Below are 22,830 nucleotides of genomic sequence, written 5' to 3'. Positions count from 1 at the left end.
ATTCAATATGAAGTATATAATATCACATATGATAGATTCAAACTTCAAATGTTTACTCTGACTCTACCAAGCTTTAGCTCAAATTTCCAGTTTATAGGAAATACAAAAGTCAGAGGAACAAATGACACCTCAAGAAAACAATCAGACACATCCAAAAGGAGACCAGACAATTGGTCGAGTCTCTTGAACAAGTCAGTGTCATGGAAAAAAGATACTACTCAACTTAAGAGACTTAAGGAACCATACATCACAACCAATCTACCACAATCAGATGTGATGTATGGTTATGGATTGGACAAACCAAATAAAAAGAGCATTTTGGGGACAACTGGAAAAACTGAATAATGTTAAGAAATTGTTAACAATTTTGTTAAGTGTGATAATGTTATTTTAGCTTTGGGAAGCTGTAATATTTTAAAGAGGCGGACTTAAAAAAAAACCTATGGCAGCAAAGTATTTTTAAATATAGTAAAACAGGGAGTTCCCATCATGGCACAGCAGAAACTAATCCGACTAGGAACCATGAGGTTGTGGGTTTGATCCCTGGCCTCACTCAGCAAGTTAAGGATCCGGTGTTGCCATGAGCTGTGGTAGGTCACAGATGTGACTTAGATCTGGTGTTGCTGTGGCTCTGGCGTAGGCCAGCAGCAACAGCTCCAATTAGACCCCTAGCCTGAGAACCTCCATAAGCCGCGGGTGCAGCCCTAAAATGACAAAAGATATATACATATATATATGTAGTAAAACAAATTATTTTACTAGATTGATTGATTGATTGCTGCTTTTCAGGGCCTCACCCGCTGGCACATGGATATGGAATTTCCCAGGCTAGGGGTTGAATCAAAGCTGCAGTTGCCAGCTTATACCACAGCCACAGCAACGCCACGTCCAAGCCGAGTCTGCAACCTACACCACAACTCAAGGCAATGCCAGATCCTTAACCTATTACATGGGGCCAAGGATCGAATCTTTGTCCTCATGGATACTACTGCTGAGCCAAAGAGTAGCTCCTATTTTACTTTTTTAAAACTTTATATTTAAAAAAAATTTCTCAGGGAGTTCCCTTGTGGCTCAGCATGTTAAGGATCTGGCATTGACACTACTGTGGCTCTTGGTCACAACTGTGGCATGGATTTGATTCCTGGCCTAGAAACTTCCACATGCCACAGGCATGGCCAAAAAAAAAAAAAAAAAAGCAACATTTCTCTGATAAAATGTTCTAAAAATTTTAAGAATGAACTCCTGTATGACCTTCACTTATATTCACCAGTGTTAATATTTTGCAACATTTGCTTTGTCATACTCTCTCTACTTTTATTGTTTTGGCATATACCTCCCAAGAATAAGAAAAACCTCTTATATTAACTATAGTGAAATTTTCAAATTCAGAGAACACTGATAACAATACTATTAAGTAATAAAATCTGTATTCACATTTCCCCAATTGTCCGAATAATGTCCTTCATAGCGATTTTTTTGTTGTTATTCTCATCTAGGATCAGCACTGAATTTAGCTACCAGGGGGCTTTTTTTTTTTTTTTTTTTTTTTTTGTCTTTTTGCCTTTTCTAGGGCCGCTCCCTCGGCATATGGAGGTTCCCAGGCTAGGGATCTAATTGGAACTGTAGCCACCAGCCCACACCAGAGCCACAACAACGCAGGATCTGAGCCTCAACTTCAACCTACACCACAGCTCACGGCAACGCTAGATCGTTAACCCATTGAGCAAGGCCAGGGATCAAACCCGCAACCTCATGGTTCCTAGTCGGATTCGTTAACCACTGAGCCACGATGGGAACTCCGGAACTCCAGGACTTTGATTTTATAACAATCATTTGTCACAGATCAAACAGGTATGCTAATAATTTTCTAGAATTTAACCATCTTTTATTCTCAGTTGGTATAATTATTTTCCATTAAATGTAAATTATATTCAAATTAAAATATATCTACTGCTTAAGGCCATCAAAGTGCAGGACAAATCAAAAAGATAAAAATATATTAATAAATGTCAGCAATATATTTTTTATAACAAAGACAATATCCCCCAAAAGCTATGGTGCTTCAAAAGTTACATCTTAGCTGACTAAAAACTGCCCAGTCTCCAAGCATTTAGGCTAGCCGAGATAGTAAAGCTTGGGAATTAATCTCATTTTGAAATGGATGTTCTTTAGGATTTCTCTTTTTCAGATAACATTTACCTGAAGTACCCGTTCATGAGCAGGATGTTCTTTTAATTCTATCAATCGATCCAGAACTATGAGCTTTACATTGTTGTCACTCTCCTTAATAATTAAATCAATGTAACACTGAGCAGCAGCCTATATGAGAAAAAGAAATACATGTTAAGAACATATTATCTATCTTAAACATAGAATCTGAAAATAGGAAGAAAAAAAAGCCTTGAAGAAGTCAAAATACATTCACTACTACCACACTTCTTTTTCCTAGAAGTACATGTCCCTCTATTTCCTCACAAATTTCATTATTTTTTCAAATAAAAAGGATCACAAATTAAAATAATGAAAAGGAGCTGTTACAGGCAGAAATGCTAATTAACAGCCAAAAATTAAGGGTTAAATATAAGGAACAAGGCAGGGAAAAGCAGACAGAGAAATTATCCCAAATAGTTTAATTATCAAACATCTTTCAATTTAGGTGCAAACTCTAACATGCCTGCATTACAGTACATAAAAAATGAGAATATAAAGATGGCCCGGAATCATTAAAAACAAAGGACAAAAGAGCAAACCTGAAAGAGCACCCAATGACCAAAGCTGGAACAATTTGTTCAACAAAATAAATAATAATACTGGATTATAATCTGTAGAATAAAATATCCATATTGATATAAAAAGAAAGAAGAAAGAGTAGGAAAGAGAGGGAGGGGAGGAAAGTGGGAGATAGGAGAAGGGGCAGCTCTTCCTTGCAGAAGAATTCCAAATAATAAATGAGGAATGAGGAAAATAGAAAATCACCATTAGAATACCACAGAAATAACTGCCATGGAGAAAGACCCACTGAGAGATGTTAAAACTAGTTGGTGTAAGTCTGAGGAGAAATAGGATATTCACGTAAAGTATCTTCTCAAGATATTTATTGATTACAAAAGGAAAAAACATAATTCAACAGTGGAGAAATCTGGTAGATACTTAACAAAGATCAAGGTTTACCACCAGTAATAAGACCTATCAACATCATGTACTCCCTGATATGATACAATGAGAAGGGTGCATCACTTCCGTGTTATTTCCCCCCAGAAGTATAATCTGAATCCAATTAGGAGAAAATGCCAGACAAACCAAAATTGGGTGATATTTTATAAACAAACTGACCTAGTACTCTTCAAAAGTGTCAATGTCATGAAAAACAAGGAAAAGCTGAGGAACTGTCACAGGACACTAACACATGACAACTAAGTGTTATATGGGATCTTACATTAGATGTTGGGACAGAAAATGAACATTGGTGAGGAAACTGGTGAAATTCAAATAAAGTCTCTAGTTAACAATGTAAGAAAATTGTTCCAATGGTAATTTCTTAGTTTTGATAACTGTACTAATCTTTATGCAAGATATAAACATAATGGGAAGCTAGGCGAAGGTTAATAGGAACTTTATCCTATTTTTACAACTTTGTTTAAGTCTAAAATGATTTCAAGATAAAAAGTTAACAAGAATTTTTAAAGTATTGGTGGCTAAAGCAGTAAATTCTCCTATTATATAATCTGGTTTTCTAGAACAATTCATTCTCTGAATATAGTAGGGGTTCCTCACATAGTCTTGATAGAGTAAACCGAAAAAGAAAAACATTCCACTATTGAAAATAGTCACTGGAGGAGTTCCCGCTGTGGCGGAGTGGGTTAAGGATCTGGCACTGCCGCAGCTGTGGTTTGGATTTGATCCCTGGCCCAGGAACTTCCATATGCCAGGGGTGCAGCCAAAAAAAAAAAAAAAAACTCACTGAAAACGTTTTAGGACCCATCATTTAGGATCCAGCATCCATTTTCTGAGATTCAGTTTTTAAAGTAATTAAAGTATGGGGAGAAATCCTAAAATGCCAGAATCATTCTTTTTTTTTTTTTTTTTTTTTTTTTTTGCTTTTTAGGGCTGCGTCCATAGCATATGAAAGTTCCCAGGCTAGGGGTCTAATAGGAGCTACAGCGGCGGGCCTACACCACAGCAACTCAGGATCCATGCCTCGTCTGTGACCTACACCACAGCTCATGGCAACATAGGATCCTTAACCCACTGATCGGGGCCAGGGATCAATCCCTCATCCTCACGGTTCCAGGTCATATTTGCCATTCTCGCCCTCTCTTGATCTCTACCTATATATATGTCTGAAAGCAAAAAGAAAGAAAAGAAGAAAGGTCATCCTTAAAAGGTAATATTATCTGTAAAATCTTAAAATAGGAAAGAAAAATCTTAAGTATATAAAAAACACAAAAGGAGTTCCTGCTGTGGCACAGTGGGTTAAGAATCTGACTGCACTGGCTCAGGTAGCTACCAAGGTTTGGGTTCGACCCCTGGCCCTGTTCAGTGGGTTAAAGGATCCAGCATTGCCACGGTTGTAGCTCGGATTCAATCCCTGGCCTGGGAACATTCATATGCCACAGGTGCAGCCATTAAAAAAAAAAGAAAAAAAGAAAAGGTCAGACCATGAAACAAATCAAATCGTTTCCTAAAACCTGTAGTTGTTATTTCTATGCCATGTAACCACATAGTAAATTGTAATGTCACTAAATCATAAGTGATAAGACAGCATATCTACCATGCAATTGGCACCAAAAGAAATAATACCTTGATTGCAGTAGGCGCGCTAGAGAGTGTCACTAATGTTCCAGCGGCTTCATACTTTACAGCAGGGCTGGAGGACTGCAGTAAGTTATAGATGCAGCGAATGAAACGAGCCCTTTCTGATGGATTAGCATGACAGACCTGGAGAAGAAAACATTTAGGTTTCAGTTGACTTCAGGGACACTTGCTTTAAAATACATTTTTAAAAACAGATGTCAGCTTATGGGATGCCACTTTTCTTAATTTGAAAGTTAAGAATAGTTGTTATAAGACACAACACTGGTCATTTCAGAAAGGAATAGGTTTTACTTCAAGTAATTGTTATAGCTACTTATTCATTTACTCATTTAGTTACAATTTATATTTCTACTCTTTCACAAAAGATTTTCAGATGGTTTATAAAAATGTGCATACTGGACAAGTGAAACAGAAAAAGAAAATATAAAGTAACAGAAGCAAGAACAACACATTAACCAAGTACACTAAATGGGTACTGTATGTGATAGGACATTAAATTTGGTCCTATATTTTTATTCTGAATGTCATGTCAAAAAGGGAAATAAAGGAGTTCTCTTTCTGGTGCAGCAAGTGAAGGATCCAGCACAGTCACTGCAGTGGCTTGGGCTGCTGTGGTGCAGGTCGCAGTTGAGGCTTAGATTCGATCCCTGGCCCAGGAACTTCCAAATGCTTCAGGCATAGCCAAAAAAAGGGGGTGGGGTTGGGGGGAAATATGATGGATTATATAAATCTCAATAGCTGATTTAAAAAAATAGCAGTTCTTAAATAAAGCAAGAAAGGAGTTCCCACTGTGACCCAATGGGATTGGTGGCATCTGTGGAGTGCCAGGTTGCAGGTTCAATCCCCTGTGTGGCACAGTGGGTCAAAGGATCTGGTGCTGGTGCAGCTGCGGAGTATGTTGCAACTGTGGATAGGTTCTGATCCCCAGATAAAGAAGCCACTGGATAGCAGAGAATCTCTATTTTTGAGAATCTGTGGCATTCCTAAACCAAACACATGAATTATATTTATATATATGCTACACATACTATATTTATATATTACAGCTCTGGTTTCATCTTAAGTGCCAATTCAAAATAACTGGGTACCCTGTGTTGAAAGGGGCTTCTTTCCTGCAGAAGCTAAGAGGTTTTAATGAGTTATCAGTGTCTGCTACGGGTAGTCTGTCCATACCGGCCTATTTAATAAAGTTATTCCTGACATATATTTTTGTTGGCCTCCAGTGGTAGCAAGAGCTAAACTGGACATTACTGCATCTTTTATTTTCTCAAAACATTTAAGATGCAATCAGTTCTTTCAAAAGATACATCAAATTAAAATGTTGCCAAATAAAGTACTTCATTTTAAAACCCAAATCTCTTATCTGGTCTTAGACTTCCTGTGAGTCAGCGGCTTACAACGTCACATGAACATATTTAAAGTCTTCTTATTTTCTTTTACAAACAAGGAACAACAAAATACTTAAGGCTTTTTTTGTTTGCTCTTAGATTTCCAAAGTAGTCTGGTGTGTATTCAAGAAAAGATCTTGACTTTCATTCCAAAGCTTAATTCATAATTTATACAGTGACTGAGCCCTAGAAAACAATTTCTTTGTAGCTGTATTGGGTCAAGCCATGAGCTTTTATGGAACTCTTTGTGCAGGTTTAGAATGAATGGAAGCAAGTACTTGGAAAATACGATAAAAAAAAGGTAGGAGGGGAGAGACTTTAACAAGCCATGCTCTAAATATTTCTACTACTAAAATAGATTATCCTACCAATTAAAGCAGTGTCCCAGAGACTATATTTAACCTTATCTCAAACTCTTCATTTTACTCACTACAGATCAGTCTTACCTTATAAATTAGTTCAACAATAACCAACTGAAGAATGTCTCCAAATGTCTGAACTTGATCAATACACGTACTTAGGTAATCCAAAGCTCGATCCTGAAAGAGTAAGAATCTATTTATAAAACTCCACCTCATTTGATAAAATAACTTAATGCAACTTTCAAAAACATAATAACTAAGTATAAAATAAATGAGGAAATCAGGGCAAAGAAAAATTAATTGAAGGAAAAAAATGAAGGTAAACACATAAATGAAAAAATACAAAGATAAATATATTTTCTACAAATGGGCCACAAATCTAAGGTCTGAATTTTTAGCAGCTAAACCAAGGGGAAAAACACTATGCATTACATGATTCAGGGAATCCACACAATCAAACAAACCAACTGCTTATGAGTACAGCTAATCCTACTTCTGAAACCCAAAAGAGAAATTTCATCAATTCTCATACACTGAACACTGTGATATACAGAGAACTATGGCCTCAACAGTATCTCTACAGTAAAAGTATCAACAAGTTTTACTGAACTATTTCTGATGATGTCCCTTCATGTAGGTAAAGAGCATAGCACCTTTTGACACAGGTCAAAAAACCAACTCTGCAAGAGGACAAAACACTGTGGCCCAAATAAGCAATTTTCTTATAATCTTGTTTACAAAGATAAAATGACAGCACCTGTATTTCAGAGGAATGGACAGATTCAATATTTTTCAGTCTTCATGCATAACAAATACTGGATAGCAAAAATTCCAAGATTAGATGCCACCAAGGTATGCAAAGTTGCTGTTAACCACCAGTAGATTCATAAACAGTAATTACCAGGATGAAAAGCTGCTATTTACTGATGAAGTTTGAAAAGCCTAATAAAGATACACACCTACCTTGAAGGCCACTCTTCTTTTGAAGCTACGGCTCAGCAAAGACCCTATAAAAAGCTACTATTTTTCCCTACAAACAATTTTAGATCTATACCCACAGAAAGAAAAATAAAGCCCCAAAGTAGAGTCCCGCAGAATATGGTCATGATAATTTCAATCTGGAAGAAAGGTAGAGTGGCTGTTATTAAGTGCCTCTCTGATGTTTACTTAAAAAAAAAAAAAAACAGAAAGAAAAGAAAAAAGAAAAATAAAGAATATATACATAAGCAATATTCCGCAGACAGAATTTTTAAAAACTCTTTTTATACAAATTAAGTTCAAAAATCTAAATAAAATCAAAACATACAAAATTATAAACAAAATTACTGACCAAAAACTTAATTAGGCCCTCTGTAATATTTTTAATTCCCATTTAAATACAGTCATAAAAGTATTTTTTACAAAAGTACTTTACCTGATCTGCATGGATTAACATCATAAATGCATTCCTTTTGCAACTTGCATCCTTCTCATTCACCAGAAAATCATGTATCAGTTCAGGAGCATCAGGTATGAGATGTTCAAAATTTCTTGAAATAAAACAGGAAATACACATATTTAATAAAAACCTACTTTGTTATTTCAGTAATTCTCTGGACACTACCAAAATTTACCTTAACATACCTGATAACACCATCAACTGCTTTGTTTTTTTCAAACTTCAAATCAATTAGAAAACTGCTTGTATCTTCATCTATTAAGTTACCAAATTATACGTTTTCTAATTCAATACAGAAAAAGGTGGTATATTCAATATGCTATCTATCAACTGAAGAGTTCTAATAATCCTCTTTCATATACTTTAGGGATATTATATTGATGCTCATAGTGAAAACCTCAAGGTGTTGAAAGATCCTTCATTACTAGTTACCAGAGAGAAAAAAGTCCCTTGAATTTTATTAACTAAGCACTATATTTACTTATTAACTTAATAAATACTTTACTTTTAAATTTAAAGTATTTGTAGTATACAGAACAATAAATATCAGCTTAGTAAAAATAATTATCCAGCTTTAACAATGATTAGTTCATAGTCCTTTTTTTTTTTTTTATTATGGCCTTACCCATGCCATACGGAAGTTTCTAGGACAAGGGACTGAATCCAAGCTGCAGCTGCAATCTATCCCACAGCTGCAGCAACACTGGATCCTTTAAGCCACTGTGGTGGGCCAGGGCCTGAACCCACAGCTCCACAGCGAGCAGAGCTGCTGCAGGTAGGTTCTTAACCCACTGTGCCACAGCAGGAACTCCACACAGTCACTTTTGTCTTGCCTATATTTCTGCCCACCTCCTCTCTTGTATTATCCTGAAGCAATTCCCAGATCACTTATTTCTTTTGTACATATATCAGTTATACTTCTCTAAAATTAAGGACTCTTATTTTTAAGCTAATAATAGTACTATTATTATATCTTAGAAGTTTCAACAATTCCTTACTATTATCATAAAGAAAGTGTTCAAATGTCCGGTTGTGTTATAAATGTTATAATTTTTGTGTGTATACTGTAGTTTAAATTCTGAAATTTGTGTAGAGTTTATAGTAACTTTCAAAGAACTCTACATCATTAACCAGAATACTACTTTCCCCAAGAAATAACAAAATCTAATATAATAGTAAGAGAAATGTGAAATTACTGAACAATCAGCTATGAAAGTACAAAGGTGTTTATAAAAATTACATCCTACTTCTAAACAGACTGACACTATGATTGTAAAAGCCAAGCTTTCCTGCCTCATCTAATTCATTCTTTGATCTGCTACTTTCAAGTCCAAAACCTTCATCTTTCTAAGAACAGGAATCAGCTGACAACTGCAATCCTCCCTATTAAAGGTTCCCTTCTTAAAGCCTCTAAGCATAAAAAGAAAGACACACAGTCCATAAAAAGAATCCTAAAATTAGGTCAAAACCTCAAACCCTATGGGCTAAGCAAGTTAGTAAATTAGTTAAATGGGCTAGAGTACTAAAACTGAGAATGACAAGTAGGCTCATACACTGGAAAATGTACAACCTGTTTAAAGGGGGCCATTGATGTTCACTTTTAGCAGACTGTTGTCATGTATAAACTAAAACCCAGTGTTGCCACATCTTTGGCTTTTCAATGTTTGCAACTTAATGATAATAAGGAAAAAATGTTCAGGCTAAACAAAACATATCTGCAAGCAAGGTACAATCTGCAAAAAACCACTCTGGAACTTCTGGTCTAAAAGACTAAATAGTCCTTATATAACTCAGCCAAAGGAGGACCTTTATTTACCTATAGATAGTATAGATGGCCAAAACAGCATTTCTTCTAACATAGCTGTGCCGATGCTCCAGACAAGCACGAATAGCTGGCATTAAAGGTTCTAGCAATTCTGCCTCTTTCAATTTGCAAAGAAAACGAAGAGTAGATCCTCTTATAAATTCATTAGGATGCTGAAGATCCTGATATAAAAATTTAAATATGAAAAATGTTGAGTTCCAGCATTTTACAAAAAAACACAATTTTTAAGAACAAAATTTTTCAATAAAAGAATCAGAAGTAGAAAAAAATTGTATATTATTATACAATTTCTATCAGATTCCTATTGATTAAAGCAATTTTTACTCAGCATATCAATGTCTTATAGTCTACATGTCTCTGTTCTTTAATCATAACACACAAAAAGTCACAAAAAAAATAACAATAAAACTTTTCATTAAGTTCCCTGGTGGTCTAATGATTAGGACTCGGCATTTTCACCACTGTGGCCAGGGTTCAATCCCTGGTCTGGGAACTAAGATCCTACATTAGCCCGCTGCATGCAGTGGCCAAAAATAAAAGCAAAAACAAAAACCTTTTCTACAACCTCAGTTCCAAATATCTACAACTTACATTTTATCCAAGACTTAATTTTAAAAACTAAAACAAAGCACATTCCATCAAATTCACACTCATTTCAAATAAAAACAACATTCAGAAATAATTATGACTTGGTTTACCTTTCTATATGCATCACATACAAGAATCATTTCATGTAAAAGTCTCCCATCTGGAGTTGTTTTAGGAACAATTTCCCAAAATACCAGAAGTAATTTTTTGATGGTGTGATCCTGAAGAGGTAGCACAAAGCGAATGATGGTCATCAGAAGTCCAGGAAGCTTTTCACCATTTAGAATCATAATGATTACTTTCTTCAAAGCTTCAGTCTTTGACTTCACATCTCCTTTTTCTGATTCAAAAAAAATTTTTTTTAAAAGCACAATTATTTCAAAAGAAAATTCCTCAAATAATTTTAAAGGCAATTAACAAAATAAAACATGTTCTCACTTTATCAGCAGCAATGGTAATAAAGGTACTGACAAGGGTTCTCCACTGGGCTCTGCCAAAAACAAGCTATATAACTTTACATAAGTCATTTCTCTCTGAACTTCATGATTCTTTACACATAATATAAAGGCACTAAATTAGATCTCTGGTCCCTAACCAATGGAGTTAATGCAGAGGCCATGAATCTATAGGTATACCGAATAATGCATATTTTGAACACACATGTAGCCATTTTTCAAAAAATCTTTTTCTTTTGTTTTAGGGCCACACCTACAGCATATGGAAGTTCCCAAGCTAGTGGTCAAATCAGAGCTGCAGCCGCCACCCTATGCCAGACCCACAGCAACGTGGGATCGGAGCTACCTCTGTGACCTACACCACAGCTCATGGAAACACCAGATCTTTAACCTACTGAGAGAGGCCAGGGATCAAAGCCACATCCTTATGGATACTAGTCAGGTTTGTTACTGCTGAGCCACAATGGGAATGCCCGCCATTTTTCAAAATTTAAACAGATGCTGTTCAGTGCTTCTGAATTCAAAGTAGTTTTTAGTCAGTGCAGATTTTCTCAATCGAAGTAACAACCACTATTATGGGGGATAAGGGTAGGGATCAGAGACATGGTTTCAACATTAGAAAGCACCTCAAACTCAAAAAAATTTGGAATTAATAGATTAGATTAATTCCAAAATCCCATTATATTTCTATAGCCTATGAAAAGAGAATCTTTCTTTAAAAAAAATTATCTAAAAAACTAGAGGAAAATTAAACTGTACTGGATTAGTAACCACTATTTAGAATTAAGGATGACACATGTCAGATTAAGACGCTAGTTTACTGTTACTTTGCCTAAAAACATCTGCTATATGTTAGGCAAAACAATCTATACTTTCACATCATTACCACTGCATCCCAGAGAATTTATGGTAAAGGTCTTTGGGATCCAAAATTCAAAGGCAGAAATATAAGAGACAAGTACACTGCTGCTATAATTGCTTAGATCATAAACAAATATTTATGTGAAGGAAAGACAAAGAGTGACGCCCAAAGTCTATTTTTTTTTTTTTTTTTTTTTTTTGTCTTTTTGCTATTTCTTTGGGCCGCTCCTCCTGCGGCATATGGAGCTTCCCAGGCTAGGGGTCGAATCGGAGCTGTAGTCACTGGCCTACGCCAGAGCCACAGCAACTCGGGATCCGAGCCGAGTCTGCAACCTACACCACAGCTCACGGCAACGCCGGATCGCCAACCCACTGAGCAGGGGCAGGGATCGAACCCGCAACCTCATGGTTCCCAGTCGGATCCGTCAACCACTGCGCCACAACGGGAACTCCCCAAAGTCTATTAATTAAGGGGAAGAAAACAGAAGTAAATTTCCAAAATTAGAACATGTATGGCCATTAAATAGTTCCTCGTTGGGAGTTCCCATTGTGGCTCAGCAGTAAGGAACCCAACTAGTATCCAAGAGGATGCGGGTTTGATCCCTGGCCTCGCTCGGTGGGTTAAGGATCCAGCATTGCTGTGAGGTGTGGTGTAGGTCAAGACGAGTCTCAGATCCCACACTGCTGTGGCTGTGGTATAGGCCAGCAGCTGTAACTCTGACGCAGCCTCTAGCCTGGGAACTTCCATGTGCTGCACCTGCGGCCCTAAAAAGCAAAAAACTTTTTTAAAAAAACTTTTTTAAAAAGTTCCTTGTTTTTGCCAAAGAGACAGAGATTATGGATGACCAGTTGATTGAGTTAAAGGAAGGCTTTAAGTTTCAGAAGAATTGCACCATGTATATCAAAAGTTTCAAGACAATACAATACAAAAGAACTTACAAAAGAGAAAGAGACTCAAAGATTTTGAAACTGAATTTACAGTTACCAAAGGGGAAACATGGGAGGGGGTGATAAATTAGGGGATTGGGGTTAACATAAACATACTACTATATATAAAACAGAAAAGGTAACAAGGACTTAACTGTATAGCACAAGGTAATCTATTTAATACTGTGTAAGAATGTGTATGGGGAAAGAATCTGAAAAGGAATAGATATACATGTAACTGATTTACTTCGTTGTACACCTGAAACTAATTCAACTTTGTAAGTCGACTATACTCCAAAAAATTTTATTTAAAAAAAAGTTCTTGGGAGTTCCCGTCGTGGCGCAGTGGTTAACGAATCCGACTAGGAACCATGAGGTTGCGGGTTCGGTCCCTGCCCTTGCTCAGTGGGTTAACGATCCGGCGTTGCCGTGAGCTGTGGTGTAGGTCGCAGACGCGGCTCGGATCCCGCGTTGCTGTGGCTCTGGCGTAGGCCGGTGGCTACAGCTCCGATTCGACCCCTAGCCTGGGAACCTCCATATGCCGCGGGAGCGGCCCAAGAACCAAGAAATAGCAACAACAACAACAACAAAAAAGACAAAAGACAAAAAAAAAAAAAAAAAAAAAAAAAAAAAAGTTCTTTCTATCCCTCGAAAGCTCTTTATTACAAGCTTGGTGTGTTCATGCTGCAGAACAAAGAATATCCTCAGGTATGTGGACAGAGAATACAGGGTTATTGCCAAGTTTATCCCACATTTCTCACACATCTCTTCATACTCGTCAGAGTATTATATCTCCTGTCCATACAAAAAAAAAAATTGTTGCCCTAACAAATCAAGAAACGTTCTGTTGTCATGCAGTGAGTGGGTTAAAGATCCAGCATTGCCACAGCTGTGATGCAGGTCGCAATTGCAGTGTAGGTTTGATCCCTGATCTGGAAACTTCCACATGCCAAGAAAGAAAAGAAGAAAGAAGGAAGAGAAGGAAGGAAGGAAGGAAAGAAAAAAGAAAGAGAGAGAAAGAAGAAAAGGAAGAAAGAAAGAAACGAATAAATGCAAAAGGATAAAGTAGGTACCAATCTAAGCAAACCATCAGTTTTTAAGTCTTGACAAAAACAAAGCATAAGAGGAGTTCCCGGAGTTCCCGTCATGGCTCAGTGGTTAACAACCCGACTAGTATCCATGAGGACTCCAATTCAATCCCTGGCCTTGCTCAGTGGGCTAAGGATCTGACATTGCTGTGGCTGTGGAGTAGGCCAGCATTTGCCGCTCTGATTCCACCCCTAGCCTGGGACCTTCCATAAGGCACAAGTGGGGCCTTAAAAAGCAAAAAAAAAAACCCACAAAAAACAAAACATAAGAAGACATGACAGTACTACCAAAACTACAAAATTAAGAAATAACAGGCAAAGTTCTAAAAGGCTAAAGTTGTATTCACTGAGGCTAAATAGCCTTTCTTTGTCCCAAAGCTTCCTTTTTCCCTCTAATCTGTTTGATTGTGTAAAGGACACAATGTGTTCCAGTTTTGGGCTGCTTTTCACAATCAGCAAATCCTAAAAGTTTAGTAGGATAAAACTCCACTTGTAACTAAAGGTTAAAAAGTTTTCAAAGTAAGTTTATTAACAAACTTGTAAAAAAAAAATTCATACCATTTATTTCAAGTTCCCCTAACCCCAATTTCCATTTATTCTACCAATTCAAATTGAGGTGAATGAAGAATGCTTTTTTCCACAGCTTCAAAATTTTCAGAACTTCTTTCCTCTATGAATATTATCAAACATATGGAAAATTTCAAATATCAATTCAATTCACCAAAATATACTACAGGAAATGTACAGTCATCAGGGCTCATATCCAGTGATTAAAGGTAAAGTGTAGGTAAAGCAAGTCACTATTTCACCAAAAATACTTGTTGCTCAAATTGGAAACTACACTACTTCTAAACTTTTTCTCATCTCAACTCTTCCAAGACAAAGTCAAAAATATACTACATAAATTCAAGATTACTTATTTACTGTAGATGGAGGGTAGTTAAGAAAAGCGTATTTTTACAGTTAAAAACAAGTTTTAGGAGTTTCCTCGTGGGTCAGGAGGTTAAGGATACAGCGTTGTCACTGCAATGGCTCTGGTTACGTTTGGTGTGGCTTCGATCAATGGCCGGGGAACTTCTGCCAGAAAAAAAAAGAACAAGTTTAATTCTTTACCTTCCCAGCAAGAGGCTTAAGTACTTTAGGGATTTAAAAATGAAAACTTTTAGGAGTTCCCGTCGTGGCTCAGTGGTCAACGAATCCGACTAGAAACCATGAGGTTGCAAGTTCGATCCCTGGCCTTGCTCAGAGGGTTAAGGATCTGTTGTTGCCATGAGCTGTGGTGTAGGCCGCAGATGCAGCTCAGATTCCGTGTTGCTATGGCTCTGGTGTAGGCTGGCAGCTACAGCTCTGATCAGACCCCTAGCCTGGAAACCTCCATATGCCGTGGAAGCGGCCCTAGAAAAGGCAAAAAGACCAAAAAAAAGAAAAGAAAACCTTTAAATTATAAGGAAAAAAATAGTAATGAAAGTTTATTAATTTGCATTTCATTCTACTAGCTTACATGATTATGAAAAAAAAGTAAATACAGTACATGTGGCTTTTGTAAACTAAGGCTATCAATCTAAATGAAAAAGGTTTTTTTCCTTCTCTAAAATAGACCTCAATTGAAACCTAATATTAAGTAACCTAAAATCAAGAGCTATTCTGTTACTGATGATTGATAAAAAAGGTGGGAATATGCAAGTAAAATACTGTCTCCTTTTAAACTATAAACTATCTTCTAAAAAATATGCTCAAAATTTGAAGCATAATTTCCCCTCTAGTCTCTTTTACACAGTAGTTGTCAGTTTCAGTAACTTATTTTTAGTATTTCAATTAAATAAGAATCATGATTTTTGGAATGTGCATTACTTAAAAAAGTTTTCTGACAGAATTGCTCATAAAAAGGAGACACAGCATACAGTTTTAAACATAAGTTTTTGTTTTCTTCTTAGCATAAATGCTTTAAAAATAAAAAGCTTAAATCTTTCTGGAAAATATATGTGTATTCCGTGTTGACTTCATTTGTTCAACAGGTGGTGAACCCAAAAAACAAAGTTTTGATTTTACGAGTTAAGCAATATGAAGCGAAGTGTACAAAGGAACTAAAACAAATACATTCTCAACCTGTTACCTACAGAGAATTATTGCTACATTTAAACATATTAAACTACACAAACCATTATGTTATTCTGAAGATTATCTAAAAACTAAACCATTATATATCTTTAGTCCCACCTCACTATGTTATAAGCTAAACTGAGCTGTTGTTTCATTTCCAAAAACAAATACTGCAACTCTAAAGGTAACAAATTTTCATTTTTAATAGGACAAAGTTCTACTGAAAAGATCCTAGGAAAAAAAAAGTAGACAAAAATCAAGCATTTCTAAATAAAGAAACTTAAAAACCAAATGAGCTTATCTGCATGTTTTATATTTCATTTTCAAAATATTATCAAAGTTTACCTAGATCATTTTTTAAGCTAATTTCAGATGGTGGTTCTGAATCCATTGGCACGTTAATTAACGTATAGCAGACGTTCTCAGCAGCCGTCATGATTTCCGGTTATAACCAACCTTCAATTTTAAGATAACAGATGCTAAAAAAATCTAGAAAAATAAAATACAAGGATATCATTACAAGTAAAAAAACAAACCAAAAAACCCTCCACAAAACACAACTAGTAACCACTGTGATCTTTTCTGTCTAAAGTTCATACAGCACGGCTTATTATTTCAGAAGTTTAGAAGGGGGGAGTCAATCTCTGTTGTGTCTCAAAAATAAATCCTGATATAACAAAAAATACACACTTGTCAGCCTTGGCCTTGGGTATATTACCTCCCACCCCACAACCCCGCCCAAGGTTTAGAACGCTGTACTGGAGAATTAAAGCCCACAATACAGTGACAGTCCTCCAGCCCCACCACATCACGTTACAGAAGTAACTTTTAAACCTAACACACAACCTGAACTGCTCAAGAGACCCCGTGCACGAATACTCTGCTAAAACAGAGCGCTTGAAGGCATTCATCCATGGGACCCGACTCTGTCTACTTGACTCCCTCAATCAGTGCTCTGCCCCCGCCCCCACGCCCCTTTCCTCTCCCTTCCCTCCAGCTAAGCAAGCCCCGCCGGGAACAGCGAGGCCCGGGGCCTGGGAAAAAACCTCCGGTCAGTAAGCAGGCCGGGATGGGGCGTCCGGCCCACAGCTTCCCGGCCCCGCGTTCCACTTCGCCAGGCCCGGACGCTAGCGGCCTAGTCGCTCCCCTTCCGAATCTTCCCACTAGAGCCAGTTCCTCCGACTCTAGCACGAGCCTCCGAGATTAGGGGCTTGTGGCGCTACCTGACTCCGAGGGCAGCAGCTGGGGCAGCCGCGGGAGCGTCTACTCCGGTTCCAACCCCCAGAAGCAGCTGCAGCTCTGCAAAGTCCTCCGCTGACGTGGAAAGGGGTAAGGAACCAACCCAGGCTGCAGCCACCTAGCCCCTACGGCAAGTCAGAGAGGACAAGCCTTCTCCGTCCTGCGCCTGCGCGCTGCAAGAACATTATAAGTGTTTCTAACTCAAAGGAACCGCAGGTTTCTTCCTCTTCTCTTGGCGACTGTTCCTTTAGGCCGAAGAGGGAATTGGAAACACATACTTATCAAGTTTTATGTGCAAGCTTAAATTAAGCACTGAGATCATTTAAACGCCACTAAGAAACTTTTTTTTTTCTTCCACGAACTAAAACAGCCAAGGAGAGGAAGTGCTTTGACAGAGGGGGGGAAACGTTTTCCAGGGCTGTGTGGCCCAGTGGGAAACGATAGACTGAGAACTGGAAGCCCTTTTCTAGTTCACCCACTAAAAAACTAGGAAAGTAACTAAATACTAGTTGAGAAATAAATTCAATTCTTCTAATAAGAGACACTGGATTATATGAAGATCCATTTCGGCTCTTAAAGCTTGACGTAGGGTGAATCTCTGCCTCTGCAGTTAGGCTGGAGTTGTTTGAATGTCAAAGTATCACTAGTCTGAGTTCTGGTCTTTATTTAGCAACGGTCCCTTTCATGATCCTTTAAAATAACCTAGATTAGAAATTTTTTATGCGTAAAGGGAGATTAACAGTCACTATTTCAAAGGATTTTACCTGTCTCTTGTTACAGCTACAACCGGCCATAGTACCAGTGGTTTTGTCCATTTAAGTTTCTATAGCCCTGCCCCGCCCCCCTACACACATGCGCAAGCACACAAAGGGTTTTCTGGCCAATTATTAATAAAAATTTTTTTGAAGCGTTAAGCAAAATATTGCAAATACAAAAAAGCTCTGACAGGAGTTCCCTTCGTGGCTCAGTGGTTAACGAATCCGACTAGTAACCATGAGGATGCAGATTCAATCCCTGGCCGAGCTCAGCGGGTTAAGGATCCTGCGTAGCGTGAGCGAGGTGTAGGTCACAGAGGCAGCTCAGATCCAGCGTTGCTGTGGCTGTGGCATAGAATGGCGGCTACAGCTCCTATTTGACCCCTAGCCTTGGAACCTTCAAGTGCCGCAGGTGTGGCCCTTAAAAGACAAAGGACAAAGAAAAACAAAGGTCTGACAACCTGACCTTACTGACAGGTTCATCTCAATTAGAGATGAGATAGAACACAAGTAGAGCCTCATCTATCTAGAATACAGTTATTTTGAGATTTATTTCTTCTTTTTGGAATTATGGAGCAAAAAATAAATTATTTGAGGAGTTCTCTGGTGGCTCATTGGGTTAAGGATCCAGCATTGCCACTGTTGTGGCACGGTTACGTCCTGGCCTGGGAACTTTTGTGCTCTGCAGGGCACAGCCAAAAAATAAATAAAATAAATTCTTTGAAAACCCAAAATACATCCCAAGGGCCATGTCCTCCTCAAATCCTGTACATTCATTTTATTGAAGCAATTTGTTTTGAAAAGACATAGATATCATATCACTTATACGTGGGATCTAAAATATGATACAAATGAATTTGTATCATATTTTACAAAACAGAAATAGACCTACAGACATAGAAAACAAATTTATCGTTACCAAAGAGGAAAGGTGGGGGGGAATAACTTAGGAGTTTGGGATTATCAGATACAAACTACCGTATATGAAACAGATAAAAGACAAAGTCCTACTGTATAACACAGGGAACTATATTCAATATCCTGTAATAAACTATAATGTAAAAGAATTTGAAAAATATAAATATATATAACTGAATCACTTTGCTGTACTAATACAACTTTGTAAATCAACTATAATTCTATTTTTTAAAAAAGCTATTTTTGTCTTGGATAATTGTAAAGTCACAAATATGGAGATCCCACACACTCGTCACCTAGTTTCTTCCAATGATAAAATCTTGCAGAATTATAGTACAATATCAAATCCAGGAAATTGACATTGACATAATTCACTGGTCCTCAAGATTTCACCAGTTTTACACGTACTCATTATGTATTTAGCTCCAGGCAACTTTACCATGTTTAGATTTGTGTGATCACCACTGGTCAAGGTACAAAACAATTCCATCACACTGCTCCCCCTCCTGCTATACTTTCATAGTCATAGTGGCTTCTCTGTTTAGTTCCTGGCAACTATCAAGCTGTTTTCCATAATTCTGTCATTTCAAGGATGTAATAGAAATGAATTATACAATGTAACTTTTTGAGATTTGCTTTTGCTTCACTCAGAGATCTAAATGTGTGTACAATAGGCTGTTCCATTTCTTTCTTCCTTTTTTGTTTTCTCTTTTTAGGGCCACACCAAAGGCATATGGAAGTTCCCAGGCTAGGGGGTCGAATCAGAGCTGTAGCTGCTGGCCCACACCACAGCTACAGCAATGCCAAATCCAAACCACATCTGCGATCTACACCACAGCTCACCAAAATGCCAGGTCCTTAACCCACTGAGCAAGGCCAGGGATCGAACCTGGGTCCTCATGGATGCTAGTCGGGTATGTTAACCGCTGAGCCATGAAGAGAACTCCCTTTCTTCATTTTTATTTATTTTAATTTTAAAAATTTTTTGTTTTTTTTTTCGCTTTTTAGGGCTGCACCTATGGCATATAGAGGTTCCCAGGCTGGGGGTCCAATAGGAGCTACAGCCACAGCAATGCAGGATCCGAGCTGCATCTGCCACCTACACCACAGCTCATGGCAACACTGGATCCTTAACGCACTGAGTGAGGCCAGGGTTCAAACCTGCAACCTCATGATTCCTAGTCAGATCCATCTCTGCTGCACCACAATGGGAACACCCACATCAAGAAGTGGCAAAGTGGGAGTTCCCGTTGTGGCGCAGTGGTTAACGAATCCGACTAGGAACCATGAGGTTGCGGGTTCGGTCCCTGCCCTTGCTCAGTGGGTTTATGATCTGGCATTGCTGTGAGCTGTGGTGTAGGTTGCAGATGAAGCTCGGATCCCGAGTTGCTGTGGCTCTGGTGTAGGGCAGCAGCTACAGCTCCAATTAGACCTGAGGCCTGGGAATCTCCATGTGCTGCAGGAGCGGCCCTAGAAAAGGTAAAAAGCCAAAAAAAAAAAAAAAAAAAAAAAAAAAAAAGAAAAGAAAAAAAAAACCTGACAACCTATCAGCATGAAATGAGACCCCAAAAAGCATAAAAAACTAGTCGTAGCCATAAGAAAGCTCAGGAGTTTGGGTTTGTGCTGAAAATCATCACTGGCAGTGTGTACATTCTTAAATACAGAGCTTGTTGAACAGTTATCAGGATCTTACAGAGCCTAATTCTTCCTCACTTGTTGTAAGATGCACTTTGTTTGGGACTTATTTTTACTCTAACATGTAATTGTATCATTTTGAATGCTTTTTAAATTATAAATTGAGAGCAAGGACTTAATGCATATCAAGGATCAAAAATCTTGATGTCTAGGAAATCAAAGCCTAGAGAAAAGGGACGTGCCCCCCCAATTGGGTAAAAACTGAAAAAAAACTGGAATGAGAACTGAATCCTGTCACCTACTCTATTGCCTCTCATTTTTAACAATACCAGTACTTCAAAGATATACCTATGGATGCCTAATAAATTCCAAGTGAATTAAATGTTATCTTTTTACCAAGTGATAGGTTTTATGAGAGGACATTGTTAGGAATTCTACTGTTTATTTAACACAGATTAAATGTAATAACTGATAATACACTACATAAAACATGAAAAGGCAACACAATGGACTCTGTACGAATAGTAGAACTGAATCTTGCTGGGGTGGGGTGGATTTAAGTTCTAAAGTCTGTGCAAAAATAAAATTGAAAAAATACTAAAATTGCTCTCAATACATATTGAAAAAAATACTAAAATTGCTCTCAGCTGAGTACCCACCAAGTAATTGGTTTACATTTAAGAAACAGGTACAAAACAGAGATACACACACACACACAAAACCCACATTTAAACGATAAATCAACAAAGGCAGAGGCTCACACAATAAAAGGCACACAGGCAGAGAGATCTGCCCCAGGAAAGAGTAAATTATGAAATTTCCCACTCATACTCCCTCCCCCAGACTACACACCCATGAGCCTGCAGGCAAATTGGGGGACTTCTCTTTCACTGTTGTGTTTGTGAGTAAACATGTGCCTGATGTAACTCCACTGTAGGTCAAATGGCACTTGTGGCGTCATTCCAAGTTCAAACGGCAGACTCTTGAGGCCACTTCCAGAATGTAGACCAACATTTCCACAATCGTGTATTTAGTCAGAGGTTATTCCTTCAAACAAGGTTGCCAGAGTTTCTCTTACCATTCTCCCTTTAGGAAGTCACAAGAGAGATTTAAATCTATTATGTTTCACATAAATTCTCCCATTTAACCTCACACTAATTCTCCAAAGGCTTTCCTTAAAACAGGGCTAAATTACTTGCTCAGAGCCAATAGCCACTAATTAGTAGAATTAGGTCTAAAACCCAAGTTCCTTACGTATAAATGAACTGTTTTGCTTTAGAAAGATACAAATCTCAGAAAATAAAGTAACTCCTCTAGGCTTCTTAGCAGCAAAATCCTTGATTATTAGTTTTTGAGGGGTTTTTTGGTCTTTTCTAGGACTGCGCCCGTGGCACATGGAGGTTCCTCCCAGGCTAGGGGTCCAATCAGAGCTGTAGCTGCTGGCCCATGCCAGAGCCACAGCAACGCTGGATCCGAGCCTCGTCTGCGACCCACACCACAGCTCAGGCAACGCTGGATCCTTAACCCACTGAGTGAGGCCAGGGATTGAACTTCTCATGGTTCCTCAAGTCGGATTCGTTGACCACTGAGCCACAACGGGAACACTTGAGTTTTTTATTTTAATTTAAAAAATTTTTTTTCAGCCATGCCTGTGGCATGCAGAAGTTTCTCAGCCAGGGATGGAACCTGTACCATAGCTGTGATTAACACTGGATCCTTAACCTGCTAGGCTACCAGGGAGCTCCTAATTTTAAAAAAATTTTATTTATCTATTTTTTAATTTTTAGAGCCACACCTGCAGTATATGGAAGTTCCCAGGCCAGGGGTTGAAAGTGAGCTCCAGCTGCCAGTCTGCACCACAGCCACAGCAATGCCAGATCCAAGCTATATCTGTGACCTATACCACAGCTCATGGCAACACTGAATCCTTAACCTACTGAGAGGCTAGGGATTGAACCTGTGTCCTCATGGATACTAGTCAGGTTCATTACCACTGATCCACAATGGGAACTCCCTACTTTTGTTTTCAAAATCAGATTTCTCATTTCATTTTGCATGATTTAAGACAAAATTGTACTGCAACATCTACCTACAAATCTCATAGAAATAATAGAAGGAAGCCTAAAGATTATGCTGGAATGGGGCTGAGTAGGATAAGAGGAAATGATGGTTTGGAATTAAAATTTTTCTTTTGCTATTTGTGCAAACATTCCCTATGCTGAGGCCAGAGATATCACTACTGCCACCTACCGGTTGGAAAAAATATCATTCATGTGTTAATAATCTTCCTACTGTAATTGTTAGAAAGTGGTGGTTTCTTAGACTTTAATCAGAATTCCAGGGATGAACCCTGAATCTGTATTCTGGACCAAATCTCCATGGATTTTCATGCAGCCAGTCCATACATTGGGGAATTAGTATAAGACTGTTATAGAT

At 38.0% G+C, this 22,830-nt stretch overlaps 1 protein-coding gene and 1 long non-coding RNA gene across 2 annotated transcripts in view; one reads left to right on the top strand and one right to left on the bottom strand.

The window, feature by feature from the left end:
- Positions 1-17,170, bottom strand: part of COPB1 (COPI coat complex subunit beta 1) — a 38,282-nt gene extending 21,112 nt beyond the window's left edge. Inside the window, 8 exon segments of the mRNA NM_001172366.1 lie at positions 2,200-2,319; positions 4,801-4,938; positions 6,650-6,742; positions 7,980-8,094; positions 9,820-9,989; positions 10,527-10,756; positions 16,193-16,336; positions 17,071-17,170. Of these exon segments, the coding sequence (NP_001165837.1) occupies positions 2,200-2,319; positions 4,801-4,938; positions 6,650-6,742; positions 7,980-8,094; positions 9,820-9,989; positions 10,527-10,756; positions 16,193-16,283 (957 nt within the window). The 5' untranslated portion in view covers positions 16,284-16,336; positions 17,071-17,170.
- Positions 8,602-17,150, top strand: LOC146405367 (uncharacterized). The gene is made up of 2 exons (XR_014837269.1): positions 8,602-12,977; positions 13,295-17,150. It is a non-coding gene; the product is annotated as an uncharacterized LOC146405367 (long non-coding RNA).
- Positions 17,171-22,830: the final 5,660 nt, after the last annotated feature.

The sequence above is a fragment of the Sus scrofa genome, chromosome 2 (assembly GCF_054392235.1).
Source record: "Sus scrofa isolate SSC_HxYL_T2T_F1_AM1 chromosome 2, Sscrofa_HxYL_maternal_Yorkshire_Landrace_v2.0, whole genome shotgun sequence".
NCBI lineage: Eukaryota > Metazoa > Chordata > Mammalia > Artiodactyla > Suidae > Sus > Sus scrofa.
Note: the sequence above shows the minus strand (reverse complement) of the source record. Positions and strands in the feature narration are given on the sequence as shown.